At 40.9% G+C, this 26,564-nt stretch overlaps 1 protein-coding gene across 2 annotated transcripts in view; it reads right to left on the bottom strand.

Moving 5' to 3' along the window:
• Positions 1-205: 205 nt before the first annotated feature.
• LOC107099654 (kin of IRRE-like protein 1) overlaps positions 206-26,564 on the bottom strand; it is a 64,980-nt gene continuing 38,621 nt past the window's right edge. The window contains exons 3-15 of one of the 2 annotated variants that reach the window (XM_015397867.1): positions 23,759-23,908; positions 23,519-23,676; positions 23,279-23,429; positions 21,053-21,158; positions 17,983-18,131; positions 16,331-16,458; positions 13,303-13,429; positions 13,071-13,171; positions 6,723-6,939; positions 6,526-6,633; positions 6,219-6,346; positions 5,853-5,966; positions 206-2,502 (exon numbers count right to left, since the gene is read on the bottom strand). In XM_015397867.1, the coding sequence (XP_015253353.1) occupies positions 1,840-2,502; positions 5,853-5,966; positions 6,219-6,346; positions 6,526-6,633; positions 6,723-6,939; positions 13,071-13,171; positions 13,303-13,429; positions 16,331-16,458; positions 17,983-18,131; positions 21,053-21,158; positions 23,279-23,429; positions 23,519-23,676; positions 23,759-23,908 (2,300 nt within the window). In that variant the 3' untranslated portion in view covers positions 206-1,839. The remainder of the gene's footprint in view (positions 2,503-5,852; positions 5,967-6,218; positions 6,347-6,525; positions 6,634-6,722; positions 6,940-13,070; positions 13,172-13,302; positions 13,430-16,330; positions 16,459-17,982; positions 18,132-21,052; positions 21,159-23,278; positions 23,430-23,518; positions 23,677-23,758; positions 23,909-26,564) is intronic. The other variant, XM_015397868.1, reaches the window with a different exon arrangement.

The raw sequence follows: 26,564 nt of genomic DNA, 5'->3' as shown, positions 1-26,564 counted from the left end.
CTTTCAAAAATGTTTTAAAAATCCAAAGGCTTCTGTTGAACCTGCTTTAAAGATTCAGTAGAAAGCTGAACGTTTTAATGCAAAAAAACAAAACAAAAATGCTGCTCAGATGTTCAAAATGTCTAGATTGCTAACCGAACCAGAAATATTCCAGCGGTATTCTGCTGTGAAGGGTTCAAACAGGAGACAAAAACGAGACACTTCATTAAAAAACAGTGCTTTTTATTTATGTAATACTGTGGAAAAATAATTACATACCATTTTTAAAAAATATCGAAGATAATGGAATAAAAAAAATGAGTTTGATAATGTTTGTCGTACATCTTTTTGAACAGCTGTCTCTGCTACCAACGGTACGATAAGATAAACATTGGATTCGCCTAAATTCAAAGACACAATAATACAGGATACAGTCCTACCAGAGGTATAAAAGGAGTGTAACAGGTTTGTGAGAAATGATACAGACGTATACTAAAACACACACACTCATTCAAACTTCTATACAAACACACTGTACAAATGGAAGTGTGCGCCAATGCCCACCCCCCTCCCTTCCCTTGATGGTTCGCTCCCACTCACACTCGCAGTCACACTCTAATAACATGTCAATACTGTGGACAAGCCTTCATTAAACCTCTCTGCACACATTCTCCTCCAGCCAGATTTGGCAGACGAACAATGTAGGAATGATTCAAAATGGAAATGCATGAAATGCTCCCCCATAAGGCCACTCTAAACCCATCATCCACGTTTGTTCTCTCTTCGTCTGTGCCAGGCTTACAGTTAAAAACAAGAGAAGAAACGGCTCCATCCTGGTCTCATAAAGCAGCATCCAACCAATAGAGGGAGCTTCTACTGCATACACGTGGTCCAAGGAATATGAACGTTTGGCACAAGGTTTTCAATTTCTTTTTTTTGGAAAAGGGACTGAAACACATCCCCGTTCCAGGCTTCCGCCATTGGCACAACTCTTCGCTTGGGTTCGGTGTGCGTGCACGCTCCAAAACGTTTTGGTCCATTACATCATACATGATTACATACATGTTTTACACCGACAAAAATAATATTGTAATGTTAAAAAATAGAATACAAAGCTCTAATCTGGTGTGCAAATAAACAGAAGACGTAACAGAGATATAGTAAAGAGACGTCAGAGAATGAATACCATGGATGAAGTACAACATGATGGTCAGCCACCCACACTCCCTCTTTCCCCCCCTAAATGCTGCCTAACGGGCCCGGCTGCACTGTACACGCGGGCTCTCTGGGATACTACATACTGTTTATGTGCTCTATGTTCACTGAATAAGACAACCAGCTAAAAGAAAAACTCAAAATGGTGGCCAGAAATGGCTCCCACTGGCTGAGGTCGCTTTCGATCGGCGCGTCGATCTGACAGTTTTGCTTCAAGATTTCCTCCGTCACCTCACGACGACAGTTCAGAACAGAGGTTGTATTGGGGGGGTGGGTGGGGCGCGATCTCTCGTCCTCTCTCGGCATGATTGTGACTTGCGCTGTCCGCTCTCACAGAGCTCACATCTCCAAACATCGGGAGTAGAGGGAATTCCAAACCGCGTGGACTTTCCCCTCCCTGTCTCGTTAAAACTCCTTCATTTCACCCTGTTTTCTCTGCTCTCTGTTTACTCTTCCTCCTCCCTCTCTCACGGGCATGGTGTAGGAAATTGTGCCTGTGTTTGTGTGTTGGTGTCCAACCAGGACATGGGGAAATGTCTGCATGTTTGTGTGTGGGTATATGTGTGTTCTGTGTGACACTATTTATAAGATGCCTCTTAATGCTCGGCTAAGACTGTGAGGGGGGGGGTTCTCTGAGTCTCGCTCTCACACGTGAGTCTGCATTCGCTGCGTGTGTCGGCTGTGAGAGTAGTCAGAGTGCTGCGAGGTGTAGGAAAAGCGAGTGGAGCTGCCGTACTTCCCCAGTCCAGTCTCTGAAACGGCTGGAGCTGGGCCTCCAGGACTGACCCCGACCCCGGGGCTTGCCACCCCAGATCCGACCCCGTACATCTCGTAGGACGGGCCGGCCTCCAGCGGGGCCAGGCTGGATGGTGCGAAGCCCATGCGATAGGTCTGGTAGTGCGAAGGGTAGCCGTAGTTGTCGTAGGCAAGCTGGGAAGTGGAGTCCAGAAGGCTGCAGTCCCCTGGGAAGTCAGTGGCCGCTGGGGCGGGGTTAGTGGGGGGCTGCTGGCTTTGGCCCCCACGGGTGAAAGTGTTGAACTGGGCATAACTGATGTGAGACAGTCTGGAGGGTGGCCGAGGGTCGTAGCAGGCTTGTGGGCGTCCAGGGGAGGTGAGAGGACCTGGGGGAACGGGGGCTCCTCCGCTGGCTGTGGCTCCAGAGCCTCCAGTGCTGCTACTGATAGATGCTGCTCCTCCTGGTGTCCCTGCAGGGGAGCGGTAGTCAGCGTAATGCAACGTGGAACGGGACCCAGGGTGGACTTCATCCTGGGTGGTAGCTCGAACATTGTAGTAGCCGTTAGTGGGGTCCTAAAGAGACAGGAGGAGACAAACAGAAATACAGTTTAGATTCATTACAAAGAAAACAAAACGAGTTTTAATTTGGGTTGTATGTCAAAGATCAACACAAAGTAGTATGAAAAACTTAATGTATTTTATCCAAATCAAAAATCCCAGCACATTTCAAACCTAACAAGAGACTAATGCATCCTAAAGACAAAGCCCCAGACCAAATATGAGTTATCTATGTAGTTCGATGCAGTTAGGAATGCTCTGATCTTTATATTGGAGAAACAAAACAACATCTCCACAGACTCATGGCCCAACATAGAAGAACGACCTCCTCAGGACAAGACTCTGCGTTATATCTACACCTTATGGACAAATGACGTTAAACAGACGGGGTGGACTCAGATTTCAGCTTTCAAAAACCTAAAATTCAGCCATTGAGTTGATTCCCTCCTGCTATCATTCATTTATTGAAATGATAGCGGGAGTTAATCAATCTTTACAAAGTAAATCATTTAACTTTGTAAAGATTTAAAGTAATTAAGAACATTATAATAGAACAGTAGAAGATAAATAACTACAGATATTTTGGTATATGCCTTGGTTCACTAATGTTCTTTAACAAAACTGAGGCATAAAAGGAACAGCTGGATCGATTGCATCCACTACTTTCTTACCAAGTAGAAGCCTAAGAATTATGTGCGCAATTTTTTATGTGGAGGCACCAAAGCCAACATGGATGAACAAAAAACAGAAGCATACTGTTCAGGCTTGTATTTTGAGTTGATCAAAAACAAGTCAAAGGTTTTAGTATTTAAAAAAAATGAGATGTGAATATCTTTGCCATCCAAATGTATAAAAACCTTATATAAAAGACATGTATACTTACAAAAATGTCTGGCTTTAAATGGCTATAAATTATGGATGTAAACAAGTTATTGCTGTTTATTCTTAGGCGGAGCCTCACTGGTAGTTCTTAGAGAAGCAATGTCAGAGAGGAGGCATGCTAAAGCAAAGATTTCCACAGTTTACCGGTAATAGCAACAAGGATGCAGAATGAGGTTCTGTTTGTAAATATGAACAGTGGATGCACTCCTTAACTTATAAGCTTATTAGCGAAAACTTAGCCATGTTGCATGGCAGAGCAGCGTCATGATAGAAATATGGAGATCATGCAAAAATGTTTATAAGAGGATAGAGAAGAACATGCTGAAAAAAGATATGGTCGACGGGACTTTCAAGAGTTGACGGACTTTACAGAATCCAGGTTTTAGCATTCCTCTGAGAGTATCTAGAAACTCTGGCATGCTTGTAGCGACAGTGGAGAGGAAGAACTCCCTTTCAACAGGAAGAAACCTCCAGCTGAACCAGGCTCAGTGTGAGCGGCCTTCTGCCATCTACCTATATCAAGGTTAGCCTCCAATAAATTGTAAAAAAAATTGTTTGACATTATCTCAAAGTGACATTCTCTTAGGTTTACATATAGTTATACATCTCTACACATTTATTGGAAGAAAAAAAATGTTTCTCTTTTGTTACATTTAATAAAACATTTTATTAATTATTTATCTATTTATTTATGCAGTTAATGTATATTGCAGCTGGCAGAATACATTTTCAAATTATAATAATAATATACTTCAGCATATTGTAAAAACATATTTAGCCCTTCATGTTATGGTGGAAATATCCTGATTTTACAGATAGAAAAATCTGGTATTCAAGAAAATTGTCTCCTGTTAATAAATCATTAAATTATGGTTAAAATCAATCAACTTTAGATGAACCAATTGCTTCTATACATTCATTCTTTTTGGTATTATTATGCCTGTTTATTTCAGACTTATTTCTGTCTCTAACTTTTTTGTACAGCTTTAGCTCTCCAGGCGGTGGGCCGAAAAAAAAAAAAAAAAAAGCATTTCGGGATGATCTAACAACGTCCTGCGGTGGATTCCTGTCTGTGTTTCTTCTGTATGATCTGAGGCAGAACTTCAGCTCCAGGGCTCTGCCTTCATTTGCCCTCACAGAGTATTCCGACTTCCTTCGAAAGAAAGACATTCATGCAGCTTGGTGATTTAAAATGCCTTGTCACAAGCACTGCAGTGAATGACTTGAGTTGTGCTTTTATTTTGTTATTTCCTTAATGTTTGATACTTCAAAAAACAAAATCTATCAAAGATAAGTAAAAATCTGGAGTTTTCAACTGATGGTTTTAATCTAAGGGATCAGAAAGTAATCCAAACCAACCTGGCGTTAGATGGAATAGCAACTAACCCTTTAGAGTAAAAACTGTCAAGAGTCTTTTTAAAGGAAAAGTCCTACTTCTGAAAGTACTTTAAATATGAAATTATAATCAATAAATGATAAGTGTTCTTAATTAAGAGTAGTTTCATTTGAATGTGCTTTACTGGAGGCATCCATGTTTGTCAAAGCACACTACTGCCACCTACCGGTTGGTGACGTCATGGTGCGGTATCGGCTGTTAAGCAAGTCCCAGTGGTGTTTCTGATGTTTGTCACAATGCGCTATTATCCAAGTCATCTTGAAATGTTGGCTACATAAAATGTGTTTTTTCTCTGGCCATAAGTTTGATGGCAAATCCTCCCTCTTCAAGTTTGCAATGTAACAACGAACACGTCCGTGGAGGATCAGGAATCGGAAAGGTGAAATAACGAATTTTTTTCTAATTTTTACCCAATGTGTCACAACATCCAACTGCCATGCAGCTCTTGCTTATTTCAATGGTGAAGTCCTCTGGAAATCTAAAATAATTGTTGTTTATTGCAGATGTGTCTAGTAGTTCCCCTTGATTTTGCTTGTAAAGCGGGGAGAATGGCGCTAGGCTTACCGCACCGTGACGTCACTGCCAGAAGATGGCAGGAGTGAGGTGTTACTATATTTGGGCAAAAATGGCCGCTCCCAGACTCTGTAAAATCAATGAAAATTATTGCTTTTACCGATTAATGCTAAATTCATTAATTCACCGCAAATGTATTAGTTTTAGGTATAAATAATAATCCATTGATTATTCTTTTCTGACCAGATTTTTCCTTCGATAGATGATCTGCCATTTTATAAAGTAGCTATTACAATAAAAAAAGAAAGAACGGCAAGAGGTTTTTTGATGATTAAAATGTAGGTTCAGGAATGAATTTAGTGAAGTTAGGGTTAATACAAAGCAGACTAGTGAGGAGAATCTACAGCAGCGAACATCTGATCACTTGAAAACAGGACAAGTGATGATAATATGTGGTAATATGTGGTATATTCATACCATCTCAAAATCAACTTTATTCACTGAATATATATATATATATATAAAATAACATAAACCAAACAAAAACTGGTAAGTTTAGAGAAAGAAAGCTCACCTTTAGGTCGTACTCCTGGCGGGTGTCCAGGGTGTCGCTTCGGAGGTCCGACTTGAGTTCTATCTCATCTTTAAAAGGCTGATTAGAAGGAGAGAAGGACACAGAAGGGAGAAACTAAACCGTCAAACAACAGAACAAACAAAAAGAAGAGGAGCCAGAACATAAAACAGGAGTGGGAAGGAGAAACAGAGTATGAGAGAAAAAGAGAAAGTGGAGTTAAAAAGGAGCGAGTGAAGAGGAAGTTGGTGTTTGTTTTTTTTTAGTGAAGAGGTACAGTGAGGTACACTGCAGGGAGTTAGTCTACAGCTACAGGCTATGGAAACAGATCCCAACCCAAACACAAACATCCCGCTCGCTGCCGCTCACCGAGTACATGGCCTTGACCATGCGCGACGCCGTGGACACGCTGCCAGAGTCCTCTTCCAGGCTGTGGGTCTCCTTAGTAATCGTCTCCACCTTGATGTCGGGCTTCCCAAGCGTGACCCCGCGCCGGCCTGCGAGCACAAACACACAGATTGAGAAACAGCTGGAAGGACACCTGTGGAGTCAACCTGTCGGACTGAACTGAACAGTTGACTCATCTTGACTTGGTACAAGATTTAAGCCCTTTAAAAAAACAACTGTAAGTTAAGACTAAAGGAGTTTTGCATGAGGAACAGAGAAGATGACTCACTGCCTTTTCGCTGCCGGTAAAAGATGAGAACAAGAACAAGCAGGAAGACGAACAGCAGGATGGTGGAACAGACCGTGACGCCGGCTATTATTCCCACTGGAACCTCCTCTGTGACGACAGGCAGGAGAAAAGGTTAGGAAGACATCATCGGTGCAGCCAAAGACTGTAGCTACAGAAACCATGTGCTGCTAGCTTACCGGTCTCCTCCAGGGTGATGATCATGGTCCCGGGGCCGAACACGTTCCAGGCTGTGCAGTTGTAGGTGGACAGGAAGTCCGACTCCATCACGTTGTTGATGGTGAGGGTGGAGAGGACGCCACCGCCCTCAGCTGCAGGCTTGCTCTGTTCCACTGTGTACCTCTCCAGCAGCGTGCCCTTCTCCTTCTCCCACACGTTCTCCTTCCAAGCCCACACCTGCAGCGCAGCAACAGAACGGCTTGATTAGAAAAACTCAGAGGGTCACATTCAGACTCATTTAAACAGTGTTAGTATAAATACACACGTCGGATGAATCTAGGAAACTCAAACCCTTTTAGGTTGGTCTGTAAAAGAATTTATGCTGTTTAACCTTTAGTCAATATTTATCCACATTAAAACCGCAAACATCTGCTGGAATTTACCAAGATAGACCAACCAAGTAGCAGTGGTCTTGCAGCTTTAAAGGCTTAAGACATCTCCTGTACCCAGGGCGGCTGGAAGTCATTTTGAACAGGGGGTGCTGTGAAATTTTTGTTGTTTTTTTTGGAACAAAAGACGTACCGGTAAGTAAACAGATTGAGATACACTAATTAATTGTCATATACACTTTAGTGCACACAACCAGGGTCTGGTTTGATGATTTGCTTCCACTTCTGATTCATAAGCAATTAAACCTATACCCCTGCGCCTTAGTGCTGGGTGTTTTCTGAACAGCCCCAGTGTTATGCCTTTAACAGCTATAAGATGTTGTTCTCTAAAAGTGTGTTTTAAGATAATTTAAGTATGTTTTGAGATCATTTAAGATGAGAACATTATACTTTAAGCTTCACTATATGGTCCGTTTGCTGATTTAGTGTAAAATGAGTCCTGATTCAAAATTTTCACTTAAAAAAAGTCAGATTGGTTTCTACTGTATTCCATCCATCCTTTTTCAGTCACGCCTATCTGTCGCGGAGTCGCGACGGGTGCTGGTGCCTATCTCTAGTTGTCTATGGATGAGAGGCGGGGTCCACCCTGGACAGGTCGCCAGTCCATCGCAGGGCAACACAGAGACAAACAACCATTCAGACTCACAACTAAGGAGAATTTTAGAGAGAAATTTTACATGTATGGTTAATACAGCTATTACTTATTTGTGCACATTAATTATGTTTTTGATAAAAAAAAAACCCTTTCATTAAAATACCATTAGAATGCTTATAATACTAAGTTTGAGTCAAGAGGCCCCCCCTTCAGTGTTCACCACATTGGATTTGTTCATTTTCTCTGCATGTGCAGAAAGGTCCAAACAAACAGCAGCAAATCCTTTGAAAACAAATGATGCAAAGCGCATTGTTGCCAACTTTGCATTTTAGTTGCTATATTTAGTGACTTTTCAGACACCTCTAGCACTTTTATTTAAAAAAAAAGGGCCTAGTGCCAAATCTAGCGACTTTTTTTCTGCTACTGGAGACTTTGGAGACAAGATATAAAAGCACCAAACTCTGTTCTCCAGAGCAAGTAGATTGGTAACCCAGCCTCCTGCTCTCCTCTATCTTCTATGCTTTCATGATTCATGCAGCTATTATTTTAGACACATGAAAAATGGAGAACAGATAAGCAGATCATGGCTTGTCTACAGTGAAAAGAAGGACTGGGTTATTTATTTTTGCCATCGCTTTATTGGAGCTTAGTGCTTGGAAAAAATATTTCATTCCTTTTGAGACAGCATGAAAAGTCAGCTGAGTACAAACCATTTGAGTTGAAAAAGTTATAATTTTAAGCGTCATTATATACATTTAATGATTTAGTGCATCATTTTAAAAAAAGTTTCATATTTGGCGAGGACACGAGTCTGTACTCGCTTTCTTGTGAATTGAGAAACGGCTTGGCACTTTTTGTGTCACCTTGTTAAATAGCAGACTTCAATCTGTCTCAGTAGACAGTGCTTTCCTTTAAGACAGAAAATTATTCTTTTCTACTTTCATCTACTTTAGATCGCCGATGAAACGTCAAATAATAGCAAATATGGTTAATAACATGTTGAGACTCCAGAAGAGAAATGATTCTTAGGAAACGTGAGCAGTAAAGTCATAAGAAGCAGCACCCAAGCAGATCTGGTACTTCCACCGGACCTAGCTGCAACATACCAAAACACCTTGGGTACCAGCACACTCTGAAATGTCTTGTCTAAGGAAGGTCCCGATTTTTCAGATGATCTTGTGCACCATTGTTTAATTCAGGTATTTTCACTTCAAATTAAGTAAAGAATTTGATATTTTTCTCCACCTCTGCCTGCGCCTAGCAGTGAAGTTGCTTTCACTGATTGGAAAGCAGTCAGTGGTGGCCTCCATCTCACTCCGGCAAAGGGAGGTCACTACATGACTTCCTGAAAGCAGCAACAGTGTGCATGTCACTGCAAACTAAAGCAGAGCATCGCAGAGGGTGACTGAGCTGGTGAAAACATTGCTCATTCTCCACCTTTAGAGCCACTAAAAGCAGCTTTATTATTTAGCACTGAAGTACTGTACTAAGCTCAGTTAATTATGCATAAGCCCACATGTTTCTATAATGCGGCCACTTATTGGAGAAGCAGGGGTGGGGGGGGCAGAACCTTCTGGCTGCGGCGTTTACAGGGACAACTGCTCCTCTCTGCTCCTTCATCTTTTATAAATGTCTTTCTGTCCCGAACTTCCCTACTTGCATTAGGGAGTGCGGCGCTGCGAGTCAGGACGGATCAGTCACCGAAGCCGAGGCTGCTGCGCTGCGTCCCGGCTGCGCACTGACGCAGAGCTAAAAGCGGACTGGCTTAGTGTTGCTTTGTTTATGTGATGGGATGGAAGAACGCTCTGACAGAGTTCCAGGCTGAGTCACTGCTCAGAGAGAGAGAAAGCCTCTAGCATTCAGGACTGGAGTCATTAGGAAGGGACAGGAAACGGACTAATCCCAACTGCTGTTAGCCTAAAAGCTACAACCTTGTGCTCTTTGAGGCCAGAGCTTTTCCTTGTCTGTATTTATTCTTAGCTTAATAATTGATGCTTCGCTATGATTTTCCAAAGTCCCATTTGAGGTGCATAAAAAGCCCCACACTGCATCCTAAAAATGTCTCACAGAGGCATGGAGCATTTTCATATGTACTTGTCTTCCAAACTGAGGGGCATTTTATTGAAATCTTTAACGCAATGGTTTAAAAAAAAAGTACTGGATAAGTGTGAAGTGGAAGGAAAAGGATAATATGTAAACTCAATTGAGACAAATTGAGAATCTGTAGCAAGACTTAAAGCTGGTGTTTTAAAACACTTTGCAGATTTAGGCCGTAAAAAGCTGGGAGATTCATTAATTTGCTGTAGTTGTAATAAATGATGGTTCAATAAAGTTCAGAGGGAGATAAATAGAAATAAAAACTAGGGTTCTCAGATTTAGATTTCAAATAATTTTCACATAAGAATGAACCATTTTCAACAGGTTTGTCGATAAATCATGTTCAAATTTGTGGTTTAAAAACATTAAAGACCTTAATATCTACCCTCCTATTATGCAAACTATCAGATTGACCATTGGTAATAATAATAATAATACATTTTATTTCAAAGCGCCTTATCAAAACACCCAAGGACACCGTACAGGCAGATAAAACATTAAAAACAGGAAGCTAAAAAGTACAAGCATAAAGATGCCACAGAAAACAAAACAGCAGGAAGTAAAATAAAGCCAAAGGAAGAAAACAATATTGGAGTGATGCATATGAACTAGATGGGATAAGAATGTCTGAACAGAAGAGTTTTGAGTCTGGATTGAAAAGAGGGACGGAGTCCAGAGTATGGAGATCCGGAGGGAGGGAGTTGTGACAAGACGGGCCGAGGGAACGGAGAGCTGGAAGGTGTGGGAGGATTGTAGGGAGCGGGTGGGGGTTTTAACGTGAAGCAGATCTGAGATTTAAGATGGAGCCAAGCTGTGGAGGGCCTTGAATGTAGTTAGGAGGAGTTTGAAGATGATTCTTTGTTTGATGGGGAGCCAGTGGAGTTGTTGCAGGATGGGTGTGATATGATGAGAAATGGGGGTCCGAGTGATCAGGCGTGCTGCAGAGTTTTGGAGGAGCTGTAGTTTCTGGAGGGACTTGTTTGGAAGGCCAAAAAGAAGTGAATTACAGTAAGATGCGTGAAGTGATGAGACTGTGAACAAGAATGGCGGTAGTTTGGGGTGTGAGGGAGGGACGGAGACGAGAGATGTTACGCAGATGGAAGTAGGCAGACCGGGTGATGTTGTTAATGTGGGACTGGAAGGAGAGGGTGCTGTCGAGGACGACACCCAGACTCTTAACCTGAGGGGACGGGAGGACAGTTGAATCATTGATGGTAATCGAGAAGTTATTAGCTTTGGAGGTTAGCTTGAGCAGAGCCATGAAGAAAGGAGTGTTCTCATAAATCCATTGGCAAAAATTGTCAACATTTCTTCAATAGGCTGAGGGAAGTTAGCTGCTCCGTCTAGCATTGCCAAAGACATTAGCAGAGCATGGCATTAGTGCGTGGATACATCAATAGTGCTGCGTTTTGGAAAGGTAGGTGGTTCAAAGTAATTAAGATTAAGTGTACATTTAATCTGGAGGATTCTTATCAGCTTCACCTGAACCACCTGCGATGTCCCTTGTTCGATCAAGACGGGGCTGCACCTTCTCTGAAGCCAATCATTTTATAACATCCCCTTCATTTAGCTCCTTGCCTAGCATCTCTCTCCTGTACGCAAGCAAGCTTTCATCCAACTCCAGCCCATCTCACCCTCATTCTCAGTCCCACTCCTTTACACTTTAAACTACCTCAACGGGTGTGTATCCCTTTAGTCATGCACAAAAAAACTTTATTAATTGCTTTTTGGATTTGTTTTTAAGCTTATGGCGATCTGACCTTAAATAGTTTTTTTTGTACATGGCTAAAGGGATACATGCCCCTTTCAAGGTAGTTTAAAGTTTATTTTTTTGTACAAAATAAAAGGGATGAACGCAAATCTGATGTCTTGCGCATGCTTTTGGCTATGGGTATGCTGGTCTGATGGGCTATGCTGATCTGACAGAACATCGGCCCCGAGGGAAAATTATGCTAATCCTTTTCTAGGTTACTCATCCAAACATACATGATACACAGCAATAAAATCTACTGGGGCCCAGGCATCAAAGAACTTATTTTGTTTATGTCTTTTTCTTCTTCTGTCTCCTTGAACCCCAGTCGGCCTCGGCAGATGGCCGCTCACACTGAGCCTGGTTCTGCTGGAGGTTTCTTCCTGTTGAAAGGGAGTTTTCCTCTCCACCGTCACTACATGCATGCTTGGTGGCTTGGTGAAAGGGATTCCAGAGAGTCAATGAGTCCTCAAACTGTAACAATCTTGGTTCTGTTGTTTTTCTCTAAGTTTTCAGTTTAAAGTTCATCCAGGTTTTTCCTTGTTTTCTGGCTTTATTGGTGTGTCTGGATTCATTAAAGGTCCTTAGGTTTTTCTTTGTCTGTCCTCTGTTGCCCCCTCGTGTTTTCTTTTCCTTCCTCATCAGCTCTGCTCACACCTGCTCCTTATCAGCTCATTAGTCCTTCCTTTGTTCAGTCAGCCATAAATACAGTCCCTCTGCAGTCCCTCTTTGCTGGTTCCTCGTCTTACCTTTTCTCACCCTGGCTTCTTGATGGTTTTCCCCTGATGTCTCCATGGTTCTGGTTTGTGTTGGATTTTTAAGTTGGATTTTTGGATACCTGTTTTTGCTGCCTGATCTTTCATTAAATCTTTTAAGAATTCACCCCTGCCAGTTAGCCTCTGCATTTTGGGTCCTCACAATAACCTTATAACCAAATCTTGACACAAACATACAGTCATACTGACTATTTGTTACTTTGTTTCCATGAAGTGGACACTAACTACGATACAATGTTAAAGGAATGTTAAAACTTGACTCCATTAAGTGCATTAAATCACAAAAGCCTGCATAATGCACTCTACTTTTTTATGGTCATACCTTCGCCTTGTGAGCACAGCAGAGATAAAGCAGTATTCTGGGGACTATTTAGGTGAAAACTTAAGTGTATCCAGTGTTTTTATTTAGAAACAAAACCACATTATTTGTACTCTGCGTTCGTGTAAATAATCCCAAACCTGCCTTATGATGGATTCAGGTTTCTCAACTCTGGCAATGCCTCTCATGCATGTGACCATAGGCGCTGTCTAGTGGACGGCAATAACATTACAACAGCGAAAATTATTCCATTTAAGTGGACGTTACAAACTAATCGGTTGGAACAAATTAAACTGTTAATCCATAATAAATAATAAATAGGTTATTGGTTTTTATAACCCTTGTATGAATACTTTTCAAAAAGCTGAATAATTGCACTTACGATCTTATCTGGAGGAGGCGTACTGGCTATGTAGCATTTCACCTCTCCTCTCTCCCCCCTCACAGCGTACTGGACAGCCTCACTAGAGATGATGGGTGGACCTGTGAACACACAAACGGTACATTTCAGAGAAGTCGAAAGGGGGTTTAACCTTTTTAAGTCTCCATTTACTAAAAAGATGTCTTTTTCAACAGGAAAATGCTTTAATTGAACCGTGTGAGTGTTTTCTGACCGTTGACTGTGAGCGTGACCTCGGTTTCTCCTACTCCAATCCGTGGGACGATGGCCTTGCATACGTATTGGCCAGCATCAGCCTGGGTCACTGACTTCAGATGCAGTTGGTTGCTGTTACTCAAGACCTGTGGGGGGGATAAGTGATCATGAATGCAAATGAGGCAAATCGTCCGCATGGAGCGGATGGGAGGACGCGAGGGGCCGCAGTAGATCAGCTCTGTCTGCACACACACTTTATTCATTTTTTACAGTCAACGTGATCTACTACTCTGACCCAATCTGACTAACAATGTAAACTCGTGCTGCAGTTCTTAACCCCTCACAAGGGGTTTTCATAGTTGCCTAGCAACCACATCCATCAGTAAATGAAGTGAGGAACTGATGGTTAAATGTGAAAGCGCCCAGAGAGAGAAACACCTGATTATACGGACGTGGGTGTCAGCCAAGTTAGGACGTATTTAGTGGCTTCGATGCTTTTTCTGTGCTGCCTTCTGGTTCAGGATGCAGCTCTGACTAAATTAGGGCTGCAACTAAAAATTATTTAGCTAATTGATTAATCTGTAGATTATTTTTCTGATTTATCGATTAATACTCTGATAGCAAAAGGATCCTTAAAGGCAGTACTTGAGTTGATGGGGGATGAGGGGGGATGGCATCCCCCTTCTTACAAAAATCATAAAAATCCTGCCGCTTCTTAAATGACCGTCCCCCCATACCATCCCCAGTGACATTTTATCACTAAATGTGTAAGTTTTCTGTTATATATTAACAGTAATAGCAATAATATTGCCCTTTTAACATTTGGCGCTGCTCTGAACAGCCTTACAGCCAAGCGGCAAAGACAACATGATTTGAGGGAATGTGAAATTAAGGAGGGAAGGGAATCTTCCGCAGGTTCCAGGTTCTAAGTTTAACAAATAAATTTTCAGAAATGATCTAGAATGATGCTGATAGCAAAATCAGGAATTGGCATCCACTGAGCAGAGAATTTTTTCATCGCACATCGACTGAAACGTAAAAGTAAAACCCTATTATTTTGAATTTATCTGTCCACCAAAACTATAAATTTTAAGGCATCCATGCTGAAAACATTAATATGTTTAAAATATTATTTCAATCCGTTTTCTCATCAATGGGCGTGAGTTTAGGCCGATGCGCGCTCCCGCGACAGGGCGGGTAATTCTCGGCACAACAGATGAAACCCGGAGGAGAGAATCGAAGCAGGGGCGGATTTAAGAAATTTGGGGCCCTAGGCAAAGACAGGGATGGTGCCCTCTGACTTCAGAAGACAACTCATAATACAGACCCATTATAGAGATACAGAAAGTTTAATAGAATAGACAAACATTTGCTAAATTTTGAGTGCCCTTAATTATATTTTATAGTTTTATATTATGTCTAGGTAAAAATAACGATTCAGTCATAATGCATTTTGAGATACCTCAAATGACTTCATCTGTTTTGTCATTTAAATTGTCACACATCCAGAATTATAATCAAGATATTTCAGTTCATTTGAACTAGTCAAAACTATATTTTTTTATATCCGAACTATCCCCCTAGTGCTGTCACTGAGCTGTCCTAACAGTTGCCTGCAGAACTTTGCATAGCTGCAATGGTGCTGGCTCTTCTTGACAAAGTTGTTTCAAAATGCCACAATATAGAAAGAACTTAGCAGTATGGGATGTGCGGAGAACAACAACTTTGTGAACTCTAAGACCCATTTCAATTTAATTATACGTTTTTTCACATTTTTAAACATTTTTTTTGTCAGAATTTAGAATTTTGACAAAAGAAAGAAGCAAGAAAGGACGCTATTGGCTGTCCTATAAGGCGCTAGATAATGCCTGTCGTCCAGTCGATGCTAAATAGCTTAGTTTGATGGACCTGTTAGAATAGTTTTAACTCTTTCATTGTCGGCATGTAGCCTAGCTTGCTTTAAATTAGCCAATAGAAGCTATACTTATTTTCTGATAAACAGTCTGTTTTGTAAAATAAATACTCTAAATGAATAGTTGAAAGGTGAGTAAAATTATTTTTTATCTTTTATAGGCTTATTTAATTTTTAGCCTAATTCTAATGTATTTGAATTTGGCTTGAAAGGATTCAGAAATTCAATTGCAATGTTTTATGAGGTTTTGTTCCAAATCTTAATAGATTATTTGTCAAAAGATTCTCCAAAGTAAAATCAAGTGTCCTACCATGACTATGAAGCTTATTCCAGTGGGAAATTAGTCCCTAACTATGTAGGGGCAGTGATAGCCATGCCAGTCCAGGGACTGACTGCAGTTCTACTGTAAGGTGCCTTGGTCAAGGGCATATTGCTTTAGGTTAATAGATTATTATAAATATTAATTAGGCTATGTATACCTCAAAAAGAAAAGCACCCTCCCCCTTCTTTTTTTCTTTACAACTCGACTACTGTATAAAGAATATTTATGACAGAGTCAAACCGGGTGCAACAAATGCTTTTCCACTTGAGTTCTGGGTAGAGCATATTAAAGGACACATTTTTTTTTATCTTAAATTCAAAATATTTATGTCCTATTTTTGCAATTTTGGTATAATTACTGTTGTAAGTAGGTTGCTCTATCAGCTAAAGGCATGTTTCAGAGTCTCTATACTCCAGTTAATCATTAATAAATTAGTTGACGATTATTTCAATAATCAATTAATCAAGGTTAATCGGTTAATTGGATAAATTTTTTCAGCCCTAGACTAAATCGTTCAATAAATGCTTTAAACACAATGCAGACTTATAAAAAAACGCCGATGTCACTCCAAACAAAACACATCTAGGTTTACTTAAGAAAACTAAAATTTGAAATGTTTGTGGAAAACTACTTTCTAGGGATGTTAATGAATTGGATCAACTTGGATTTTTCTTGAAGAAAGACACATTTTAAAGGTAAGACAATGTGAGCGATGTTCAGAGGCGTTCCAGACGGAACGATATAATCAGATGATACTTCCATTACAGCAGGAGAAGAAAGACTGGGGGAAGGACATGAACTCTGAGCTCTTACCATGTTCGATCCTTTCTTGAACCAGGTGAGAGTGAGCGGAGGGTTTCCAGCCCATTTGCAGTTGAGGGTGACATCAGAGTCCACATCAACTGTCTTTGGCTGCGGCTCCACCAACAGGATAGGACCAACTGGAGGAAGGAATCGAGGTGATAAATTAGTGAGGCTATAAACACGTTGAATGTTAATGTTTACTTCCAGAAGTTTTGCACATGCAAAAAGAAGTTTGTTTTACTAGGCGAACACGTTGGGCCGCCGCAGTACGACAATACTTTTAACAAGATGAAACCACTTGATGTCAGTATCACTAATTTAGATCATCTTTCTGCAGAGGACTGTAAAAGGTACACAGCAAAGTTAACTGTATTTAATGTAAAGCTTACAGACATGTTTCAAATAGCTGATGGTCAGTGGATTGAAAGTCCTTAAAATTCAAAAGTAAACAAATGCATAGGCATCAAGAATGTTGGAGAGTGTGCGGGGAGATAGATGTCAACCATTCCCATGTTTTTTGGAAGTGTTCAAAACTTTTGGAGTTTTGGTAAATGGTTTGCAGTGTATTATGTAAAGTATTAGGGTATGTAATTCCAATGAAACCTGAAATTCTCTATTTGTGCAATTTTGGTGATGATACTATCCATGAAAAGGATAACTATTTGGTAAAAGTGATGTTGATAGCTGCAAAGAAATGTATAACAAGGAAATGGTGGAAGTCAAACGTGCCATAAAAGGACCAATGGATCACGACGATTGAAGACATATTTCTCATGGAAAGACTAACACACAGACTGAGACTACAAGAACCACATATGAAAAAAAATGGGGAAAAACGGACATTATATAACTAGAAAAACTGAAAGAAGGTGCTACCCAGACATGTTCATGTTAGTGTACTTTGTTCCTTTTTAGTTGTATGTTTGTTGTATGATCAAAAATAATAAAATATAAGTGACAAAAAAAGTCCTCAAAATTATTAGTATTAATATTTATTAATTTAACAAAGATGGCGCAGACACTGTGCAGTAGAGGAGTTATGTGAAAAACAGGGAGCAAAAAGCAGTGATCGTCTGTCCGAATGGTAAGTTAACTGAAGTCGCTATAAAGTCAACTATATAGTCCCCTCTCTATATAGCGATTGAGGGATTTAGCGGTTAGGGCAGACATTCAGTCACAGTAAGACTAGACTTAGGCAACTTTTATTGTCATTTTGTATACACAGTGTATACAAAACGAAATTACATTTTGTGCAGCTTTCATGACATTCCTTAAAGTGCAGCAATGATCAAATGTAAACAGTGTGGGAGAAAAAACAGTGATATGGAAGTTCAGAGCATTAAATATGTATGGGGCAAATATAGAACTTTGAATTGGTGTTATTAGTGTGATGCAGAGTCAGTGAAATGATTAAGAGTTTTCTCAACAGTTCAGCTGTTAGCTTGTATGAGCTATGAGAAGAGCAACTTTTTAACAGAAGCTCGGTAAATTCCCAGCTAAAAACAACATGCAGCGCAAATGTTTTTGACCTCATACAGCAAACTGAGGCTGGGGTCTTGCGCATGCAAAATCATGTTTCATTGTGTCAATAAGTGATAAAGAGAAACCCCAATAAAGGTGTGTTTCCTCCATGAGACGCAGCAGCGATCACGGCGACTCACAGTGCACATCCACCAGGATGCTGACGTTAGTTTTCCCCACCGCATTGAAAACCAGACAGGAGACCGGTTCAGTGAAGAAGGAGTGGTCGGCCTTGGTGGTGAAAACGTTCTCCCTGGCTCCCTGTAGCACCACACCGCCTTTAGCCCACCTAAGATTCACACAGACGGGGTTACATTTTCAAACCATAAAGAAAGACTTTTCCTTTAATGTTAGTAAAAGCAAAGACATGCATTTCAAAAGTGGAACTTTGAAGAAAAAAAAAACATTAAAAAAGTGTATGCAAAAGTTGAACCGATAATGTAATTTGGTTATTTTCTCTTATTTTTCATTTTTCATCGTCTTCTGTTGGATCCCATTTATGAATAATGTTCTCTACACTTCCAGGTTAAGCATTCAACAGCATTCACTGGCACACAGAAATTTCTATTCCTATAGCGCCAATTCACAACACAAGTCATCTCAAGCCACTTTACAGTTCAACCAGATCATACAGTCAAATTGATTCAAAGTTTTCTATCTAAGGAAAACCAGTTGATTGCATCGACTCATTGACTTGAAGGCAATCCTTCACACTAAGCATGCTTGTAGCGACAGTGGAGAGGAAAAACTCGATAAATATTTTATCTTTAATGACGAGTAAAGCTGTTTCATTCGTCGTTAGATTGTTGACGTATTTCCGCCTTGACTCATTAAAAGTTGTGCATGTGCAGTAGCTCCTCTTTAATGCAAAAGTTCTCCTGCGCCCCGAGCTGAAAGCTAATTTTTTTTCACACCATCTGACCCAGTATGGAAAAAAAATCCACCAGCTGCCACTGAGAAAAAGCATAAGCAACTCCCCCCAAAAAGAACAGAATTAAATAAATAAATAAAAAATAAGGAATAATAATAGTTTTAATATATTAAAATATTGATTCAACATGTGCATACATATTATTAAATACTTTTAAAAGTAGTATTTTTTATTTATTTATTTTTTTACATTTTTTTTAGGTTCCATTTCAAATGTGATCTTTGCTTCAGTATCACTGGAACAAAATGGTCTCAATATAAAACAAAATAACAATAATTCAAAGGCAACATTTTCAAAGAAAGATTTTCTAAAAATAACAATAACAAAAAACAAAACTAAAAAAACTAAATAGCAGTTTACTTTTTTCAAAATCTATTTCATCATTTCACTATTGAGGATTTTCCAATTCTTGCCCCATGGGATGAAAAAGGGACTGGACCTCAGAATGCAGTGCATCAAACCATTTTGCTTAAATCCTTCTTTCATTTTCTCAGGAAAAAAAAAAACTTTTTTAAGTTTGAAAAAAGCTAAGAGTTAAAAATGTTAGTTTTTCTTATGTTATCAACAGAAACAAAGTTTTAAGAAAATGGAAATTAATTTTAAAAGTGTAATGAAGGATTTTCACAAATTTTTATACATTTGTAAAAGGCTCCTCTTTTTTAAAAAGACTCCTCTCCAATTCAAAAAAACAATTGGGTGTCCACAACCCTGTAGCCACTTCCAAGAGGAAATGCTTATTAAACGCATGCAGAAATCCATTTCTCCTCGTGCAATCTCTGTTTAGAAGTTGCTGTTCATCCAAGCTTAGTTTCCTAAAGATTTGCAATTTTTCCACTGTCAGACTCCCCGCCGCTAACTGAAAATTTATTTATGATAAGCAAACATGTTAAAAAAATATGTAAAAAACCAAACGTAATACAGATATTGTGAATGCAAACTTATGCGTCTCTGTTGCTACAACCGTCTTTATAGCTAAATTTAGCATGCCAATAAACAAGCTATCGACTAGCAACATTTTTCCTTTTTTTTGATGTACACTTAGAGCTCTCTAGTGTACAGTCTTTCAGGAACTGATTTGGACTACGAGCCCGTGCCCTGTTCATCCCGACCGAGATCCATTTACATCAAATTACTAAATAAAAAAACTTTTTCCACCCTGGAAAGTTACAATTCAGCTTCTGTCTCCTTAAACCCCAGTCAGCCTCGGCAGATGGCCGCTCACACTGATCCTGGTTCTGCTGGAGGTTTCTTCCTGTTAAAAGGGAGTTTTTCCTCTCCACTGTCGCTACAAGCATGCTTAGTGTGAGGGATTGCATTCAAGTCAATGAGTCGATGCGATCAACTGGTTTTCCTTAGATAAAAAACTTTGAATCAATTTGACCCGATGATCTGGTGAACTGTCAAGTGCCTTGAGATGACGTGTTGGGAATTGGCGCTATAGAAATAAACTAAACTAGATTGAAGTGGACTTTTTTTTTCCAAACAGCATGGCAACCTGCTTTCAGTGTACACCATTGCCTGAAAGAATCTCCCATAAAACACTCTGGTCTTGTTTCTGTCTTCTGAAGCCTTTCTCTTCTTCTCATACACTTTCGTAGACACTTTTTCTCTTACGAGAAAGATGAGCTTCAATGACTGTCTGAAACCGTAGCTCACTCACGCACAAAACGACAGCTAACTGCACGGGCAAGCATTATGGGATATATCTGCCTCTACTGAGGCCTTTCTTTTTCTTCTCATAAACTTCGTAGACACTTTTTTTTTTTTTTCTCAGCCATTTTCAAAGAACTATGGTGAGAAAGATGAGCTTCAATGACTGTCTCAACACATATACAGTAGCAGCCATTCAACATTGCCCTTCCCAGTCAAACGCCGAATGGCAGCCAACTTCCAGCCACTGGAGTGACCCGCTCCTCCTGGTCGTGCATATTTTTTTACTCTGACTCCACCCTTTCACTGAATTACAGGGTCTGACCAGAAGAAGCTGTTTCTCTTTAGATCTTAATGTCCACAAATCAGGACAGAAAGATTATACAAGTAGAAAAATGGATGTTTAAAAAAGGAATCTTAGGGGACCAGCCAAAGGCCCATCAAGTAAAGTGGGGAAATTTAGTATGGCTAATACTGTATATGCCTAAAGGACCACTTATTTTGATGATCCACCCGAAAAATTAAGATCCTCCCTTACATATTTAATTATATATCTTCAACATTTGTAAGTTATTAGGGTTTTTCTGTAATACAGGTTAGCAAAGCACAGAGAAGAGACTAAAACAGACCTGTAGCCCATAATAGGAGGGTTAGCGTGAGCCTGGCAGGTGAAGGTGACTCTGTCTCCTTCTAGGACAGAGCGAGGTTCAATGGACAAGGTCACTGTTGGTGGATCTGGAAAAACAAAGAGACTCTGGCAACATGGATCCTACAGCTGTTTCGCAGTAGACACTCTGTCTGTCTATATATTACCTTGCTTTATTAAAGCCTCCCTATCCCCTTCAATTTTCTACACACATTCATATCGTTGAACCACAGAATATAGAATATAACTGTGAGGGGGAATAATAACAAGTAAAACAATGTTCAACAAATAAAAATCTAAAAAGTTCATGATGTCCAGTGGAGGTACCAGATCTGCTCGGTGCCCTGCCCTTTCTTATGGCGTCCTCATATTGCAACTTCACTCGGACAAACTCTATAGGTGCATTTCTTAAGAATCAGTTGTCTTTTTTTTTCTTTTTTTTTTGGGGGGGGGGGGCAAATGGAAAAATTAAAGGACTTTTGTAGAGATTTTAGACAAAGAACACAATACTTACTCTATTTGTGGAAAACGAAAGGTTGTTGACACAAACTAATAAAAACGTTTAGCTTAATATGGCTAACTGACCGAGCTAAAAGAGGCTAACCTGTTAGCTACTGAGCACAGCTAGCCACAGCGCTACCCAGCTCTCCCCCTTTATATCATGGTCCTGCAGTTACTTTGTTCACTGTAAACATACAGTTTTCTGTTTTATTATCTATCACTGTCTGGGCAACATCACATGGCAAAGTTCAGCCAACCATGTAGTGTAACGTCACTGGCATGAAGCAGGACCCGGGCAGATCTGGTCCCTACATGACTTATTCTGGTCAATTCTAGCTCATGTGTCTGAATTTGAACCATTCTGTTGTAGTTCTGACTTCATGTTTAGGGCTCTTGGCTTGTTGATAGATACATCTCTGTTCTAGGCTCTGTTTCTTTCAAGTTTGATTCATGTTCACATGAAGTCTGATGAAAACAAAGTGGTACTGAAATGTATTTAGATGTATCAAAGTAAAGAAAGAGAAATAGGTTTTCATGCCACACTTTTCAGATTTTAAAATCCATGATTTCTTTTTTTTACTTCAAAATAAAAAAAGTTTTATTTTTTGTCCAACACATAAAATCCAACTGAAACACATTTAGATTTGTGGCTGTAATTAACAAAAACCTTAAAACAATTTAAGAGGTTAGATTTAATGCTACGTTCAGACCGCGCGTGATTGAAGCAACAGAAGCAGCTAGTCTAGGTGCAAAGTCATGCCACATCAAGGTGCATCAATAGGTACCTGAAAAAATCTAATGCTACATTCAGACCGCACGTAGTAGAAGCAGCAAAACCACGTGTGCTGCTTCATTTTTGATGCTTGTACAAGTTTAGTTCTGACACGCTGTTCTAGCTGCACGGTCGAAAAAAGTGGGTCTGATGCACGTTGGACGGAGCTACCCCATCCTTTGTTTGCCTGTATGGCAGCTATATTTGCTGTTATATGTGGGTAAAAAGTAGTTTTAATACATTTTTAAGTGAGAAAGTCCACCTAACAGCTTAATCTGTGCAGTCAGTTCATCAAGATTACGATCCTGCCCCGAACACTGGTGGTGCTCTGTCACTGGGAATCCCGTTCAACAGCAGCCTCTGGCCCGGTCGCCTCTTCGCGGTTTTCGCTACTGTTTGCGGTGGCTGGAAGGCATTTTTCACATACATAATCCAAACTGCAGGTACAATAATAAAGCGAACATGTTTTGCCTGCAGATTTTGATATTTTAAGTTAATTTAGGCTTTAATACACTGTTTCAGAGAAGTGATATTAACTCTCTGCATCAGCAGTGCTGTGTCTGTCACCCTGCCAGCCCCCAGATCAGCTTCTCTGATTGGTTGATGTGGCGCATCAAGCAGCAAAAGTTACATTTTTCTAACTCTAGCAGCTGCTGCTTCTAAAGCGTGTCACACGCCTCAGATGCTCAGAAGCTCGTGAGGTGTTTCTCCTGCTGATCAAAACGCGCTGCGGAACCTTTCGATGTGCCTTGATGTGTGTCAACCATTGGTTTTGCATGTAAACTAACTGCTTCTGCTACCTCTGCTGCTTGCGGTCTGAAAGTAGCAAATTTTTGCTGTCCAAAGCGTGAGCAGTTTGAACGCAGCATAACATTAGCTGCCAGTATATTGTTTCATTTGCAGCCCTGTGTTAAAAAAAACAACAACATGACTTACGGTGCACATTAAGGGTGACGGTTGTGCTCTTCCCAGATGGAGCAGCCAGGTTTGTGGCCACACAGCTGTAGTTCCTCCCAGTGTCTGTGTCAATGGGATGGATGGGAAGCAGGCTCCGTGTCGTCACCCTCTTCCTGTCTGAAAGCACTTCCTGGGAGGAGGCAAAAGAAAAAGAATTCAAAACTCTTGGGGAAATGCTGACTAGTTTTATGTCTTAAATGAAAGGTGATTGAAACTCACTGTGGTGCTGACAGCTCCCTCTACAGGCAGACCGTCTTTAAGCCACTCCACCATTGAGGGAGGTTTAGCTCCACGAGACACACATGTGAGGTTGTATGACTCCCCCGCGGTGAGCAATACCTCCGGTCCTCCATCGATAACGGGATCATCCGGAGGGACTAGTGAGGCGGACAGAGAGAGGGGCAGGCCGGTTAGAAACCCAAACAGAACAGCAAAGCGACATATGGAAGTGAAACGTACTGAGGACGGTGAGTTTGGCCCTTCTGGATCTCAGAGCAGCATCAGGCGCCTGGCACTCATACAGGGCATCGTCGGATAGATCGGCAGAAAGGATCTCCAGGTTGTACTGACCCAGCTCCTGGACTCGCAGCACACGGTACCTGGGCCAGGCTACAGACACACAGAGATTTTTAACAAGAGCAATAACTTCTAGAAAGAAATCATATATCCCTCTAAAACCAGAATAGGTTTGATATCATATTTAGCTGTTTCTTGTTCTGCCGCTGGCTGCTGCATCATTTTGCATCTCATATATAAATTAATCTAACCCTTCAAGTCCCTACAACCAAAGAGTAACCTGCCTAAGGCTCCTCAGACACCATGCCGCTTTGTTCTGCTTCCACTGATTAGGAAACATCAGATCTGTGTCACGACTGCCGCTTTAATCTCTCTCTTTTAGCATCTGCCTAAAGGACACCAGAGATACGCGTGGCCTCATGACATTCGACAAAGTTGCACAAAAATAAGCACATGCACTCATGCAGAAACACACACAGCGTGTCCCTTCCCCCATCCAACGGCAGGTCCAGCTGTGCAACTGCTCTGCATTCTCGCCATCAGGTGGCGTTCCTGCTCTCCACTAGCATCAGGTAAGTGAGGGGTAAAGCATTATGACAGGAGCGTTTTATAGGACAAAAATCGACTTCAGTCCACAGTGCAGAACTTGTTTGAATTTGTCGCCCAGATCGCCACATGAACCTCTCTGTTGCTTGTTTACGTGAGCAGCCTCCTGACAGCACCATTCGCCCAAACCTCCTGTCTCCTCGTCTCTGGCTGCATTTGAGCATGCCGCCTTTTATATGCATGCATTTGCATGCAGAGTGTCGCATGCATGGGAGCGTGCAGGGACAGAGGGCATGTGTTCATTCACGTTTTCACAAAGCTCTTCTTTTGAGCTTACAGCCGTTACAGTAATAACAAGATTAAACCTTAGTGATAGAAAACAGAGAAAGGAGAGGCAGCAGGAGAGAAGGAAGGGATGAAAAAGAGGAGTACGAGATTTAAAAGTGAGGACTGATGAGTGACAGGACGGACAAGTTAAAAGAAGAACCGGAGAGGGCTCAGTGCAACAAAGGCAGCAAAAGAACGAGAGCAGCGGGGACAGAGAGGAACAGGGGATCTAAGAGGAGGAGGTCACACAGGAATAGCATGACAGACAGAGGAGAGGAGAGAGTCCCAAATTCTAGTATACAGAGCTTCATAGAGATGAGGTGATGTAGAGAAGAAAGAAAGGAGAACAAAACTGCAGTAGACATAGAGACAACAACAACAAATACGAAGCAACCACATATCACTAAGAGTGAAACCTCTCTTTGGGACTATCAGTCACACATCTGGCCACATGTTTTGATCTGTAACTGCGCAACCCCCTCTGTTTGAAACCAGTGTTGTAACTCAAATGAATCACTTAGCTGGAGTTTTGCCCAAGTCATACAAAATCAAAGTGGAAAATCGCCAGGGCGAAAAAAAAAAAGAAAGAAAGGAAAGAAAACGCTCGGAGAGAGAACAACGGAGCTGCTGCATGGCCACATGAGTTCAGCAACATATAGCCCTGAACGAACACCGGACATTAACCGGTATTAGCCAACCCCCTCAGCTAGCAGCAGTGGCTGGTCTGACAGAGGCGATGACGTGATGCAGCTGAGCCAAGCTGACAGTCTGCAAACGCTGCCGGAGGGAGCAGAGAAAATTCCCACTGAGTGCTGAAGCTGGGCAAATTTAGCATCCAGCTAAAAATGTGCACATTTTGACACAATGGGATGAGGGGTGGGGTTATCGTCATTAAAAACGTCTGTTAGATTATCCTAACATGAATGTAGCTTTTCTTATACCAGCCAGCAATAGCACCAGTGTCATCAGCGTATATAACACTTGTAAAAGTATTCAAACCCCCTCAACATGGACTTATATCTATATTATATTCATCTATTAGTAAGATTCTGTTTATATTGGTATTCATCTCTATACTTATTCAGTAGAACCCATGCCCTGTATTTATAGAACCATTATTTATCATGCACTTGCTGCTATTGCACTTCTGGTTAGACCTAAACTGCATTTCGTTGCCTTGTACCTGTACCTGTGCAATGACAATAAAGTTGAATCTAATCTAATGTAGGTCCATCACTGTTGCAAAAAGCAACAGTGATGAACTGTTTTTATTTATATCTGTCTCGCAAAAGGTTTGGTTTGGCCTCCTGCTGAGCAACTGGGACACATTTGCTGTGTGCCTCTAACAGCTTGTGGGGCCATGTATGGCTTACTTTCAACCGCTGCCTTCTCCATAACGATTACAGAAAACAGAAACGATCTTATTCGGTTTAGTAAACAAGTATATTATTGAATCCTTTCAAAAAGTGGAAAACAATCCACTGGACTTTGTTTCCAAGTTTGAAGACGTTTCGCTTCCCATCCAGGAGGCCTTTTCAATTCAAAATGTCAGACAAAGCGTTGAGTTCGAGACTTTATAGAGTAGCCTAACAAAGCCTTGTTTTTGTTTAGGAAACATGCATATTGAAACTGACAAAACGTCAAAACTTTTTTAAATGGGTGTTGTTTGGCTTCTTTTGTGACCCTTCAATGCCCCATACCCGTCTAAGTATCTTAATGAGCGCGTTCACGAGTCTACGGAAACCGCGGCAGACCAAACCAGACGAAAGTGCGCATTCAGCGTCTGCTCTGCCGATAATGCAAGCGTAGAAGAAGAAATGTGCTGTTTACCTGTGCAAAGAAAGAAACAACGAAAGAAAAATGTCTGAGGACTTCA

This window comes from Cyprinodon variegatus, unplaced genomic scaffold, assembly GCF_000732505.1.
Source record: "Cyprinodon variegatus isolate N-32 unplaced genomic scaffold, C_variegatus-1.0 Scaffold894, whole genome shotgun sequence".
NCBI lineage: Eukaryota > Metazoa > Chordata > Actinopteri > Cyprinodontiformes > Cyprinodontidae > Cyprinodon > Cyprinodon variegatus.
The sequence above is the reverse complement of the archived record's forward strand: the minus strand, read 5'-3'. Positions and strand labels throughout refer to the sequence as shown.